Raw genomic sequence first — 15,654 nt, 5'->3', positions numbered from 1 at the left:
TTGGCAAATCCCATTAATACTTTAAGAAGTCAAAGACTTTAAAACTTCTAAAGAAAGTTCCTGTGAAGTAGTCAGAGGGGCATGTTTAAGCAAGCAGAATGTGTATACAATATAGTAACAAATATAATGCAAACAAAAGAAGATTTGTTTAATTATAGTGGAAATAATTGTTATTTAAAAGTGCCTTCTTCCTCATCATAAAAGAATAAACTGGACTAGTGGCAAAAGAATTGTATGTTATGATGCCTCAAGATTAGTAACAAGACAGAAATTTCAAAGTAAAGTCTTGGCAGACACCCAGTCTCCAAGGCAAGAATTATGGCCTAACAATTCCTTCATAACTTTCAAGGCTCGTTCATGTCCCTTTGCTGCTGCTGCTGCTAAGTCGCTTCAGTCGTGTCCGACTCTGTGCGACCCCATAGACGGCAGCCCAACAGGCTCCCCCGTCCCTGGGATTCTCCAGGCAAGAACACTGGAGTGGGTTGCCATTTCCTTCTTTAATGCATGAAAATGAAAAGTGAAAGTGAAGTCACTCATGTATGTCTGATTCTTCGCGATCCCATGGACTGCAGCCCACCAGGCTCCTCCATCCATGGGATTTTCCAGGCAAGAGTACTGGAGTGGGGTGCCATTGCCTTCTCTTTTAGGTAGAAACCAAAGTTGTTCAATTTGAGTCAAACACAAGTATATATTTATCAGGTTTCTCCTATCTTTCTCTGGTGAAGTACACTTGACCTTCTTTCCTAAATTTTATAACTATTTGAGGGCATGTTAGAGAGAGATTGTCAGACTATGTAGAAAAGGATAGAAGAAATTAGGTGAGAGTGGTAATGAGAACAGAGAGGTGGGTTCCCAGGGTACTTCCCTTATTAAACAATATTATTAGAAGGAACTACACTCATAGTTTAACATGATACAGAGCTGGCACACCAGTCTTGCCATCACCCTGATGAAGTATAGTATACTCAAAGAGATGGTAACTGCTGACTCAATGAACTAATGATCCCTACAATGCAAGTTTCACACAATCCACTAATTTTAGCAACAAACATTAAGCATGTCATGAAAAAGATCTCTCCCATAAGTAAATTATACACCATTTTCCCACACAGATTTCACTAAATCATTGAAATAGTTCAGGAAACAGTTCCTAACAGCACACGGTAGTTATTAAGAGAAGAAGGAATTCATCATATTAGACGATTTCCTCTACAATAATGTCCTCCTCAGCACACCATTTGGATTCTTCAATGGCTTTCTTTCTACACTCCTTAATTTCCATCCTATTAGTCAAGATACCTTTCTGAATCGAACAGTCTTTATCTTCAACTTTATCTTCTGTGATACTAGCTAACTCATCTCTCAGATTGTGTAGCTCTTTTATTGCCTGCTGTTAAATTGTTTACCCAGTAGCTGGCTATAGAAGGCACTCAATAAACACTTGTTGAATAAATCAATTAGTAAATAAATAAATGACAATCCATACATACATAATGCCTTTTACTACAAATACTTCTAGGATTTCACTAACAAATGTTTAATTTACTTATACACTTCCTGTTGCAAAGGTGTCTTAAGGTGTGTGTGCATGCTCAGTTTTCAGTTTCCCAGGAGCAGTGGTGGCGAGATAACTGCTGTTAGGTCACATATGATGCCTTTGTGAATCTACTGAAAATACTGGACCCTCTTCTCAGAAATATGCACATATAGAAAAGATTTTGTATAAATCTAAACCAACCTGTGATCCCCAGGTTAGAATCCCTGATTTAAGGCATGTAAGGACCTTTATGCAATGCAATCTATGTTATAACCAATTCCTGCTCATGGAGTTGAATGCTTAAGGAAACAATAATAATAATAAAAAGCTGCAAATCATTCCTAACAGATCTGTCTATAAAGTGGTAGAATATAAGAATCAGTCAAATCAGTAATAGTCATGGCTAATGGGCTGTTGAGTTACCTCATGCAGGTTGAGAGGTCCAGATTTGGAATTTATCATGAAAGAAAATGGCATGTGTGTTAATGACATATGTAATTAAGAAAACAGATCTGCAAAGGGAAGAGGGGTTTTAGGGGCTGCCTCTTTAAAAAATGGCATGTACTATACTCCTGTTCCAAGTATATGAAGTCACACTGTCTCAGGATATGGACAGTCAAGTTCCAGAAATTGATAATGTTTTTAAAAAAAACTAAAAGGAATGGGCTTAAATTCAGAATTCAGAATGTCCATTGACTCTTCTGGGAGGCAGAGAACCTTCCCTGGGTACCATTAATAAAAGATGCATATGCAGGGTCACAAAATGACTTTTAAAAAACATATTCTTTAAATTAAGTCAGATCAACGAAGTGATGGAAGGTAAAAGTTTTTTTAGGTGTACAAGTCCTCCTTTGCTGCCAGGGAGGACTTGGTGATAGGCAAAAGAGACAAACTGAATAAAGCAGCTTTTGTTTCCCTAACTCTTCTCTTTTTTGTATCTTAAGGTGCTTACGGCTAAGTTAATGTGGCTACAGTCCATGGGGTTGCAGAGTACAACTGAGGACATATACCTCCACACACAACAAACTGTCCGAGCAAAAAATTTCTGTGAGTCCTTTTCCTAAAGGACTCACAGAAGTTTTTTCACCACATTATTAGTACCACTAAGTAGTAATACTATTTTCTTTGTGACATTTTGGCTTTAAGATTCTTAATTTGGAAGGTATTAGGGTTTTCTGTCTTAAGGAAAGGTACAATTATCTTGAAAAAAGTCACTTCAAATGTATTTGCTTTCCAGGTGGCACCATGGTAAAGAATCTGCCTGCCAATGCAGGAGATGCAAGCGATGTGGGTTCAATCCCTGGGTTGGGAAGAATCCCTGGGTTGGGAAGAATCCCTGGGTTGGGAAGAATCCCTGGGTTGGGAAGATTCCCTGGAGTAGGAAACGGCAACCCAGGAGATGTTCTTCACAACAAACAAAATATAGAACTTGATTATTTTATCAAAATACCTCTCTTTCAAAATTTTCTCATCTCATTTACAGTGCATTACTAATGGAGAAAAAAAAGTAGCAAATATATTCTTTATTTCTCTCCAAGTATGCATACAGTGGCTCAATAACAATAGCCTTGAGATTCACTAAGGAATGTGACAACTGTTAGGCTCTGAACTCCATATGAGCTGGTATTTTAATTTCCCTCTTAAATCGCTTCATTCTTCACAAGCAATCCTGTATTACCGTTTCATTCTTCTTAAAAAACAAGTTATTCTGTATGACTGACTGACTGGTTTACTGAAGCTAAGCAGCATTAATCCTCTAGTAATTACCATCCTTCATAAAATCATCTGAATGTGTTTTTTAAAAAGGAAGTTCAACAAATTATTTTTGAAAGCTTTCTACTATTTTTCATCATTTTTGTATTATCTGTGTTTTAATATTTAAATTTCATCTATCTACTAAAAGGCTTATCTATTTGCTTTCACAGGCTTCTGTTTTAACCAGAACATAGTTCTAGAAATCCATAGATTAACGCATTGCAGCAGTCCAGGTAATTCAGTGTTTTCAAACTGTGCTATAGAGCATTGATTTGCAGGACAGTAAGAGATTTTTTTTTAAAGACTATATTTGTGTGGATTCATACTTGGACTTTTTGTTCTTTCTCTTACAAAAAAAATTATTTATTTATTTATTTGGCTGCACAAGGTATTAGCTGCAGCACGCGGGATCTTTCAGTTTTGGCATGTAAACTCTTAGTTGTGGCATATGGGATCTAGTTCCTTGAACAGCAATCGAACCTGAGTCCTCTGCATTGGGAGCTAGGAGTCTTAGGGCAGTCCCCAGAGACTTTTTTTTTTTAAAGTATTTTATACTCAAACAAGCCTGATGGTGGTGGTGGGAGGGAGGGATATACCTTAACTATAGGACTCTCAAAGCCTTCAATGTGCTAATAAAATTGTGAATTTACAAGAGAAAAACACAATATTCAGGATTTCCTAAAATTAACTGACTATAATCTACTTTCTTCATGACTCACTGTTCCAAATAAATGTTGCTTTATTTAAGTTCTAGTTTATATTTAGTCATTGTTGATCGCTCAGTTAAGGCATATACTGCCTTTGTCTAAATTCCTATAATTCTCCTACTAAAAATATTTCTTTATCCGTAAAAGAACAGTTGGTTTTGGAGCAATGACAACATTTCTTTTACTATCCCTAAATGATCAAGAGAAATCAAGAAATGTTTGTAATGCTTACACTTTTACATGAAAAGGCAGAGCAATGTGTCATGTATTTTTTAGAACTATTCCCATAAAAAATAACTGAAATAGTAAAGAAAATTTTATTTCTTTTAAAGTATGTTTTTTATAGGGAACGTTAACTTACATGGAGTATCCCAATTCCTAATACCCAATTAGGAATATTTGGTAATACCTACACACCAAAAATATTTTTTAATATAGCTGAATAATTTGCATTCACTTATTCAACATTTACTGATTGTTTACTATCTGCCAGGAATAGCGTTAAGCAATAGATGTACAGTAGTGAACAAAAAAGGCATGATTCTTGCCTTCATGGGCTTATCGCTTTGCTTTTTTCTTTTATGTTACCTGTATTGTTATGAATACTTTCTCCAGAACTGCTTTATTTTTAAAAATACCTTTGATGTGGTAGGGATATAGTTAGGCTGCTATTTTTAAACCTCAGCCCTATAACTAATTTGTTAATGAGGAATGGATGAATCATGAACTATAAGCATACAGTTAACTGGGGGACAACAGAAAGCATGTTACTTGTATATTAGAAATACATATCATTTATGTTTCAAAGTCTTGTGTTTTATAATTATTTTACATTGAAATGCTATGAGAGCCAATTCTTTTCAATAAATGGTGCTGGGCCAACTGGATAACATATGGAACATAATGAATCTTGAACCTTACACTCTATACCATGCACAAAAATCAATTCCAGATGCACTGTAAACCTAAATACGAATGGTAAAACAATAAAACTTTTAGAAGAAAACATTTACAATTTCAGGGGTAGGTAAAGACTTCTTAAATTGAACAATGAAAAGAACTGATTAATCATGAAGGAAAAAATGATAAATTGGATTTCATTAAAATTATGAGCTTTTATTTATCAAAAGCCATCAGTAAGAGTTAACAGACAACTCACAGAGCAGAAGATACCTGCAATACACACACTTGAGAAAGGACTCATAGTCAGAATATACAAAGAACTTCTAGACATCAGTAAGAAGTAGACAATCCGACCCTCAGCGACCCCATGGACCGCAGCCTTCCAGGTTCCTCCATCCATGGGATTTTCCAGGCAAGAGTACTGGAGTGGGGTGCCATTGCCTTCTCCAAATTGAAAAATAAATGGCAAAAACTTGAAAAGGTTATTCACAAAAGAGGATATTCAAATAGACAACAGATAAATGAAAAGGAGCTCAATTTTATAAGTTATCAAGGAAATGCAGATTAAAGCCACAATGTAAAAGTATTTAATACCCACTAGAAAGCCTGAAAAGGAAAAGACAACTAATATCAAGTGATAGCAAGGACACAGAGCAGAAAGAACTCTTCTACACCGCTGGCTGAAGTATGAAGTAGTACTCCTGCTTTGAAAAACTACTTCACAGTATCTATTACAAATGATTATAAACCTATTCCCCTGACTCAGCAATTCCACTCCTAGGTAAAATACCTCAACAAAAATGTGTGCACATTCATCAGAAGACATGCAATAGCATGTCATGTTAACACAATTTATAACAGTAAAACTGTTATCAATTCATATCCCATCAATGTATAAATTACAGTATATTTATATAATGGTAGACTACACAGCAAAGAGAATGAATGAACCATAGCTACATGTAACAGCATGGATAAATTTCACAAACATAATACTGAGCAAAAGAAGACAGAACTAAAAAGCTAGAAGTGCATGATTCCACATATATAGATATGCCTATATGCTTAGACACTCAGTTGTACCTGACCCTTTGCAACTCCATAGACTGTAAGCCATCAGGCTCCTCTGTCCATGGGATTTTTCAGGTAATATTGGAGTGGGTTCCCACTTCCTTCTCCAAGGGATCTTTCCCACCCAGGGATTGAACCTGCCTTGCAGTCAGATTCTTAACCAACTGAGCCACAGGGGAAGTCCTGATTCCATGCACACAAAGTCCAAAATCAGACACAATTTATCTGTGGTGTTAGAAATCATTAAAGTTATTATCCTTTGAGAGGGAGAAGTACAGTGAGGGCTGGTGGTCTCTTTCGGGGTACTTCCTAGTCAAGTTGTTCTTTTTGATTTGGGTGTTACAGAGATGTATTCACTTTGTCAAAAATTAGCAATAGTATACCTATGAGTTGTTTGAATGTATGTTATATTTCAATAAAACATTTATCTGAAAAGTGCTGTGAGTTCCAAATATATCTTACACAATGCGAATTCTCTCTAAAATTCTCTACACACAGTTCAGAGGAATGATCACTCCTCTTTTCTCTATTTTGCCAGAAATAGAATACTTGAAAATGGAATCTAATCCTATATTGGAAAAGAAAAACTGTAATTTTTATGGCATAGGGTTATTGCTCCTTGGAAGAAAAGCTACGACCAACCTAGACGGCGTATTAAAAAGCAGAGACACTACTTTGCCAACAAAGGTCTGTCTAGTCAAAGCTATAGTTTTTCCAGTGGTCATGTATGGATGTGAAAGTTGGACCATAAAGAAAGCTGAGTGCCAAAGAATTGATGCTTTTGAACTGTGATGTTGGAGAAGACTCTTAAGAGTCCTTGGACTGCAAGAAGATCAAACCAGTCAATCCTAAAAGAAATTAGCACTGAATGTTCATTGGAAGGACTGACGCTGAAGCTGAAGCTCCAATACTTTGGCCACCTGATGTGAAGAGCCGACTCACTGACAAAGACCCTGATGCTGGGCAAGACTGAAGGCAGGAGGAGAAGGGGACGGCAGAGGATGAGAGGGCTGGATGGCATCACCGACTCGATGGACATGAGTTTGAGCAAGCTCCAGGAGTTGGTGATGGACAGGGAAGCTGGGAGTGCTGCAGTTCATGGGGTCCAAAGAGGCAGACACAACTGAGCAATTGAACTGAGCTGAACTGTAATAGGCAGCAGAAAATGGTATAGAAAATGACTCAAATATAGGCTAATAAGAACCACGTATTTGATTTTCACTATAAAAGGATACCTCTCTAACGGTTTAGACTATATATTCCCAGATTTTTTTTTCTTTTAGCCACAAGGCATGTGGGATCTTAGTTCCCCAATTAGAGATCAAACCTATGGCCCTTACAGTGGAAGCACAGAGTCTTAGCCACTGGATTGCTGGAAGTCCCCTAGTATCACATCTTTAAAGGCTCTTCATATGACAAGGTATCTGATCTCTCATTACCCTTATAATTCTCTCTTATGTGTTCCCAAATCATGCAATACTTAAAGCACAGTCTTAACAGCCTCAAATCACAGTAGTCTAACCCAAATATCACACATTCATTAATGCAGTCTAAGAATTTCCAGCACACTGCTGGTTCATTTAAAAGTTAACTAAAACAACCAGATCTTTTTCATAATAAAAGTCAGATTTACCACATTCTGTATTTTTAAAAACTTAATTTTAAAAAAGTTAAACAGAACACTCAATATTTTTCTTGCTAAATGTAACTTTGTTGGCTTTGGCTTATCACTCTAGTCTACAGACAGCACTTTGATTCTGTCTGCTATCATTTTAGGTAGCTCTGTGTAATCTATATATATAATTCATATTTCCTCTATGTATTTATCCAAGTCATCACTTAAAAAATATGTTCATCCCAAACTGTCAAAGACAGACATCGAGAGGGTGTTGCTAGAATCCTGACTTAAAGCAGCATTTCCCAAAGTATGTTCATGTAATACAACTCCAAATTAGCAAGGGATGTATTCTGTGAGTTTAGGTAATGTTGGGTTACCAAACCATTTCTCAGTCCTTACAATTCTAATGCACGTGGTAAGTCTCTAAGAGGGGATTAGAGTATAAAGTGTTTCCTAAACTTAGCTGACTTAGAATCTTTTTTAAAGAAATCTCTTCTCATCCTGAGAAATCAATGTTCCTGGAAAGACACTTTAGGACATACTGCTTGAGGGTGATAATGATACATTAGCCAATATTCTCTGGGGAAGAGACTGTTTTTTTAGCTTCAAACCTATCTAACTGCATTATCATCTAACCTACCTCAAGCTCTCCCTATTATCTGAAGGATTATCAAGATATTGTCAGATGCAGCAATAATATCTTGCCAGTCTAATTTATCACAAAGTGAAATAGGACCAAGTAAAGAGGATTTGGTATTAGGATTATTAGTGAGCCATGAATGCTCAGTCTACTGTGAGAATTATGCTCAATAAAAAGCTATGAAGGTGAGAGATATATTTTTAAAGTTTCTCACTAACTTGGCTACATTTTAAAAGTTTCAGTGATTAAACACTAATCTTTAGTTTCCTGGGAAATTCAGTTATATGGGACACCTCTTTTTTCAGTGACATTTAGTGAAGTTTTGCTATGTATTAAGAATGAGTTATTTTAAAATGTATTACTGAATACTATATATTATATAAAGAATCTTATAATAAAATATTTAAATTTTTTAAGGTTTTCATTTTACATATTTTGAAATTCTTTTGAAATCCATTTGAAAGATTATATTTGACAAAAGAGATGGTCTTTGTAAAAGAAAACAGATACAAACAAGTGTATCAAAGTCCGTCATCATTTAGTGACTTCATTTCAGAACTGGGGGTAGAAGGATAGTAGGCTTTACTTACTAAAAAGGTATACACAGACAAATCATGTTCAAACAGCACATTTAAAATTGAGCGAGGAAGGATACTCCCATAAGACAGTACCAGTACTGCTAATCCTCCATACTGTCTACTGGGTCAGTAGGTCTTATGGACTCTGTGAGAGAGGGAGAGGGCGGGAAGATTTGGGAGAATGGCATTGAAACATGTAAAATATCATGTATGAAACGAGTTGCCAGTCCAGGTTCGATGCACAATACTGGATGCTTGGGGCTGGTGCACTGGGACAACCCAGAGGGATGGAATGGGGAGGGAGGAGGGAGGAGGGTTCAGGATGGGGAACACATGTATACCTGTGGTGGATTCATTTTGATATTTGGCAAAACTAATACAATTATGTAAAGTTTAAAAATAAAATTAAATTAAATTAAAAAAAAATCAACAAACAATAAATGCTAGAGAGGAAAAAAAAAAAATGTTGTTGAGATAACTGGCTTCCATTAGCAAGCATGTGATTGGCAGGATGATAAAGTCTTTTCACTCACAGGTCAGCTATTTCCTTTTCTTTAGAAGAGGGCAATTCTGATGATCCATCTTTTAGCTACAGTCTCTCACTGAGTCCCAATTCTCTTGCCTTCAGCTTTGATATGGTTCTAACTTTCCTCTTGTATCAGCTCATACTTGTCATCAACTCCTCTATTCAGAACAGCAAGTACCAGGAGTTTGACCTCAGGGCAAAGTCCGGGTGGGCAGGTAAAATTTGACCACTGGACCTACTTCCTAATCTTTCATACCCAGCAATTCGTGAAGCAGTATCAAATTCAAACTGAAAAACAGAAGCATGACCTCTTATAAGTACTATGAAAAGGGCTCTTTTGCCTTTCTAAGTACACTTGAAAAGAACTGTCAGCTGCCCTATTAAGACAGAAATGGATCACAGACCAGGAAAAAAAGAAGGAAAAGTGCAGAAATTCAACTGAAATGTAAATAAAAGTGTTAGCACCCTCTTTATGTTTGGTGATATACTACTTTACATAAAAGTGTTAAAATAATATGCTGCTATGAAATATCTTTATGAAGGCAGGAACATAACACTATTGAAACTTTAAGGCATCCTTATTTAAATAATCACTGACACTGATAAAAAAATTATATCACCTTATATGAGATTAAAGCTTTCAAAACAAATTTTCTTTTTGGCCAATTTCCATACTTAGAATTTTACCACTAAACTATTTGTAAGTTAATCTGAAAAACAAATATAGGTGAAAAGTAACTATTGTTATCAAGTTATTATTCAATCCATGCCTCTGAAATCATAAAATTCATGTTATATCACCATGGTCCAGGACTTAAAGAATTAGCTGCATCCTGTTTTAGAATAGATAAGTACAAGAAGAAAGTGTGATTAAATGTTAGCATTAATAATCAGGGAAAATAATTTTAAGCCTCTTTTAAGACTAGAAAAATTAATACATAAAAAGCTAGTTCATCAAAATTTTCTATCCACTACTCACTTTCACTGCATACTAACGACCATACTTTAAAATTGTGTTTTATATTAACTGGTTATTTCTATATTAATCTTTTAACAGTTTTATGTACTTGTAATAATTCTCAATGTTTTAGAATTCTAATGTCAGAATTCTAAATGTTTAGAACAGACTTTTTTATTCACTTAAATCTCTTCAAGAAATTACCTTGATGAGGAAATGTCAATCTGGACTTAATGCCTCTAAGTTGCACATACCTGATAAGTAAATCAACCAAAAAGACTTGAAATGTTTATTAATATTTATAACTATGCTTTTATAACAATTCCCTAGTGGGCTATATGCTTGTAAAGAGAATTTTTTTGCTGTCAAATGATGACTGTTTGAAGGAAGAAAGTACCTAGGATTAGTTTTATTTTATTTTATTTTTTATATCTTTTATTTTATTTTTTTTTTATTTTTAAACTTTACATAATTGTATTAGTTTTGCCAAATATCAAAATGAATCCGCCACAGGTATACATGTGTTCCCCATCCTGAACCCTCCTCCCTCCTCCCTCCCCATTCCATCCCTCTGGGTCTCTGCTGTGAACCAACCACCTATCTGGACAAATCAAGGAACAGAATCTTTGCCAAAAGCATTATAAATTATGTGATCCTACAGCAACATGGATGGACCTAGGGATGAATGGACTTACCATACTAAGTACACAGACAGAAAAAGACAGATACCATGTGATATCATTCATATGTAGAATCTATTTAAAAAAATGATACAAATGAACTTACTTATAAAACAAAAATAGACTTACAGAGATTGAAAACAAAATTATGGTTACCAAAGGGGAAGCGTGAAGAAGATGGATAAATCAGGAGTTTGGGATTAACATATTCACACTACAATATAGTAGTATAGTAGTATGCTGAAGTGCTGTGCTTAGTCCCTCAGTCAGGTCTGACTCTTTGCAACCCCATCGCCAGCCTCCTCTGTCGGAGATTCTCCAGGTAAGAATACTGGAGTAGGTTGCCATACCCTCCTCCAGGGATCTTCCCAACCCAGGGATCAAACCCACGCCTCCAGTTTTGCAGGCGGTTTCTTTACCGTCTGAGCCACCCAGGAAGCCCCGTAGTAGTACAGCACAGGGAACTCTACTCAATATTCTGTGATGACTTATATGAGAAAATAATCTGAAAAAGAATAAATATATGAATGTGTTTAACTGAAACAACTTGCTGTACACCTGAAACTCACACAACATTGTAAGTCAACTATACTCCAATAAAATTTTTTTAAAAATTATGTGATCCTAACTACAATCTTCAGTTCAGTCGCTCAGTTGTGTCCGACTCTTTGCGACCCCATGAATTGCAGCACACCAGGCCTCCCTGTCCATCACCAACTCCCAGAATCCACCCAAACCCACGTCCATTGAGTTGGTGATGCCATCCAACCATCTTATCCTCTGTCTTTCTCTATCCTCTATCCTTCTTCCCTCAAACTTTGCCAGCATCAGGGTCTTTTCAAATGAGTCAGCTCTTCGCATCAGGTGGTCAAAGTATTAGAGTTTCAGCTTCAACACCAGTCCTTCCAATGAACAACCAGGACTGATCTCCTTTAGGATGGACTGCTTGGATCTCCTTGCAGTCCAAGGGACTCTCAAGAGTCTTCTTCAACACCACAGTTCAAAAGCATCAATTCTTTGGCGCTCAGCTTTCTTTATAGTCCAACTCGCACATTCATACATGACCACTGGAAAAACCATAGCCTTGACTTAGACAGACCTTTGTTGACAAAATAATGTCTCTGCTTTTTAATATGCTGTCTAGGTTGGTCATAACTTTCCTTCCAAGGAGTAAGAGTATTTTAATTTCATGGCTGCAGTCACCATCTGCAGTGATTTTGGAGTCCAGAAAAATAAAGTCAGCCACTCTTTCCACTGTTTCCCCGTCTACTTGCCATGAAGTGATGGGACTGGATGCCATGATTTTAGTTTTCTAAATGTTGAGCTTTAAGCCAACTTTTTCACTATCCTCTTTCACTTTCATCAAGAGGCCCTTTAGTTCTTCTTCACTTTCTGTCATAAGGGTTTTGTCATCTGCATATCTGAGGTTATTGATATTTCTCCCCGCAATCTTGATTTCAGCTTGTGCTTCTTCCAGCCCAGCATTTCTCATGATATAATCTGCACATAAGTTAAATAAGCAGGGTGACAATATACAGCCTTGATGTACTCCTTTTCCTATTTGGAACAAGTGTGTTATTCCATGTCCAGTTCTAACTGTTGCTTCCTGACCTGTATACAGGTTTCTCAAGAGGCAGGTCAGGTGGTCTGGTATTCCCATCTCTTTCAGAATTTTCCACAGTTTATTGTGATCCACACAGTCAAAGGCTTTGGCATAGTCAATAAAGCAGAAATAGATGTTTTTCTGTAACTCTCTTGCTTTTTTGATTATCCAGCGGATGTTGGCAATTTGATTAAGAAGAGGTGGCAAGAATACACAGAAGAACTGTACAAAAAAGATCTTTACGACCCAGATAATCATGATGGTGTGATCGCTCACCTAGAGCCAGACATCCTGGAATGTGAAGTCAAGTGGGCCTTAGGAAGCATCACTACAAACAAAGCTAGTGGAGGTGATGGAATTCCAGTTGAGCTATTTCAAATACTGAAAGACGATGCTGTGAAAGTGCTGCACTCAATATGCCAACAAATTTGGAAAACTCAGCAGTGGCCACAGGACTGGAAAAGGTAAGTTTTCATTCCAATCCCAAAGAAAGGCAATGCCAAAGAATGTTCAAACTACCGCACAACTGCAGTCATCTCACATGCTAGTAAAGTGATGCTTAAAATTCTCCAAGCCAGGCTTTAGCAATATGTGAACCATGAACTTCCAGATGTTCAAATTGGTTTTAGAAAAGTCAGTGGAACCAGAGATCAAATTGCCAACATCCACTGGATCATCTACAATCCTACATGAGATTATAAACTAGAACAGCATAAAATTCGTAGAAAACTGAAAAAATAGTAAACAATAAATATCAAAGGACTCAGTTTTCTATATAATCTTACTAGGGGAAGAGGACAGCAACAAAGATAACTATTTGTGAAGAAAATAGCTCTACCATCAATAGTAAGAATATCTTCTGGTAAACTGAAATGGAAGTTCAGAATCCACTTTTTTCATTTTCTACTATCTTCTCCAACTTAGTAAAGCTAATCATCTATAGATCTAGGTAGCTAACCATCTACAGATCTAGGTCACTCATAATAGTGTCCCTTGTTTGGTATAATACACGAGTGCTGACTGTAAACATAAATAAATGTGATTATATTTTAATTGTTCAGTGCTTTACAGATTATAATTGGGCAACAGGAATGGCTTTTCCAATTTCCTTCTAAACATGACTTGAAATACGAGTTATTTCCACATGATTCACTGTCATATAAATATTCCTAGCCAGTTTGTGGATACCGTGATTCTCTAAAGGATTGTTAAGTTCCATAAGGATGGAACTATCTCTAGTGATACTTTTGTGCGGATTTTAACCACATCTCCCCTCTCCAAATAATTAGTACCTAGTAGTTCATAAATACTTATTGAACATTGGCTTGAAATGAGCAAAAGCAGCTCTACGTTCAAACATTTATTGAAATCAGAGCTCTTTAACGTCACTGTGGAAGAGTTTACTCATACCAATGGTGGAGCCCCATCTATCTCCACCGCCCCCCAAAGGGGATGGGAGCATTAATAGACTGATATTTAATTCTATCTTCATCTGGTTCTTCTTGCCAAAGGCAGCAGTCACTCCTGTTGTCAATCCTAACACTCCTGAGCCCTCTTACTTGGATTTACCCCTCCTCCACACTCTTGCTTGATTAAACATCTTAATCCTGGGATTAAGAAAGAAAAAGGAGGGGTAAAGAGGAAGAAGAGCATAAGAAGAAAAATTATGAGGGAGATGAGACAAGGTAATATGGAGAAAATAAAGAAAATGGCAATATAGTAGAGATGTTAAAGAGTAGTAAAAAGAATAGAAGAGATTTAAAAATCATCACACTTGTCATTATATTTAGAGTTATATGACTGGAAAAGAATTATGTAAACGTCACCACCACCACCATAATTAATTACCTTTAAAAATTAGTTTTATCCTTCTTTCTGGAGGCATGCAGAAAAACCATAAAAATAGCATTCTTTACACTGACAACATTTTAATCAAGGGATTCCTTTTTAGGTTGTAATAATTTATACTTAACTTGGGTCCTAACACCAATGTTATACTACCAAATTTTCATATATGACCATAAAATCACTAAAAACTTAAAGTATCAATAAGAACTTAAAGTATCAATAAACCAAAGGATAAAGTTAGTATTTAGTCATGTGCTTTGCTAATAACAACTAAATTAAATAGTCACCAACAAGAATGCCCGATGAGGTTGAGACACTGAATGGATACAGGTTCAGAGAGAAGGACCAAACACCTAGTTATCAAAGAAGCACTTCTCTAAAGAAAACTTGTTTCAAGGCAAAAACAAGCATTCCTGTAGCATTAAAAAAAAAAAAAGAAAAGAAAAAGGCAAGAGGTAGAAAGCAATAAATGAAAAGCACATTATTACATCTTACTTGTCTGAGGTCAATAAATGCAAGTTGTAGGGTATCCCCTTGGAATCCTGGCACCGGCTCAGAGCTGGCGAACACTATTAAAAAAAAAAAAAAATATATATATATATATATAAACAAAATTGCAAAATATACAAGGGTTTAAGTACTAAATTAATTTCTACTCATTAAAAATATATTATAATATTTACAAGTAATCATTTCAAATAAAGACTATTTATAACCTTCAATTTCACCACTGAGAATGTTCTCCACACCCATTACCACAAATATTTCAATCATTTTAAACTTCTAATCTGCCATTTAATTACTCTAAATCATTAATTACAATAAATTTTAAATGGTTATCCCACAAAAGTTCAAGGGTAGTAATATACTTCAATCAAGAAATGTTTTTTGACTCTTTTTAGCCTAAGGTGAATAGAAGCATTTTGAAACTATACCGATGGCATGGTTATCAAAATATTTCAAAACATCTGCTTTGTTATAGAATATGCTCCATAAAATCCTACTTCTAGCTAACAGCAATAATAGGCAGCCATGTAAGAAAGCAACATACAGGTAAGATGTTCGAATTAGCAAAATGAGGATGATGCAGGAATGTCTTTCTTTCAAATAATTTTTTTCCATAAAGGAATCCCAGTTCTTTAAAAACTAGGGACATCTTAAAAATTAGATTTCATAAGACAGATTTCTTAATATCTTTAGGCAAAAAATATTTTGAAAGAGCCAAGCTAC

General features: G+C 35.9%; 1 protein-coding gene across 7 annotated transcripts in view; it reads right to left on the bottom strand.

The window, feature by feature from the left end:
- The window catches only part of EXOC6 (exocyst complex component 6), a 177,389-nt gene that overhangs the window by 23,646 nt on the left and 138,089 nt on the right, over positions 1–15,654 (bottom strand). For 5 of the 7 annotated variants that reach the window (XM_055560915.1, XM_055560916.1, XM_055560920.1 and 2 more), the window contains one exon: positions 14,920–14,993. In XM_055560915.1, the coding sequence (XP_055416890.1) occupies positions 14,920–14,993 (74 nt within the window). Of the gene's footprint in view, positions 1–10,832; positions 11,479–14,912; positions 14,994–15,654 lie in introns of those variants that run through there. The other 2 variants (XM_055560919.1, XR_008707278.1) reach the window with 2 other exon arrangements.

Source organism: Bubalus kerabau, chromosome 22, assembly GCF_029407905.1.
Source record: "Bubalus kerabau isolate K-KA32 ecotype Philippines breed swamp buffalo chromosome 22, PCC_UOA_SB_1v2, whole genome shotgun sequence".
In the NCBI taxonomy this organism is placed as follows: domain Eukaryota; kingdom Metazoa; phylum Chordata; class Mammalia; order Artiodactyla; family Bovidae; genus Bubalus; species Bubalus kerabau.
Note: the sequence above shows the minus strand (reverse complement) of the source record. Positions and strands in the feature narration are given on the sequence as shown.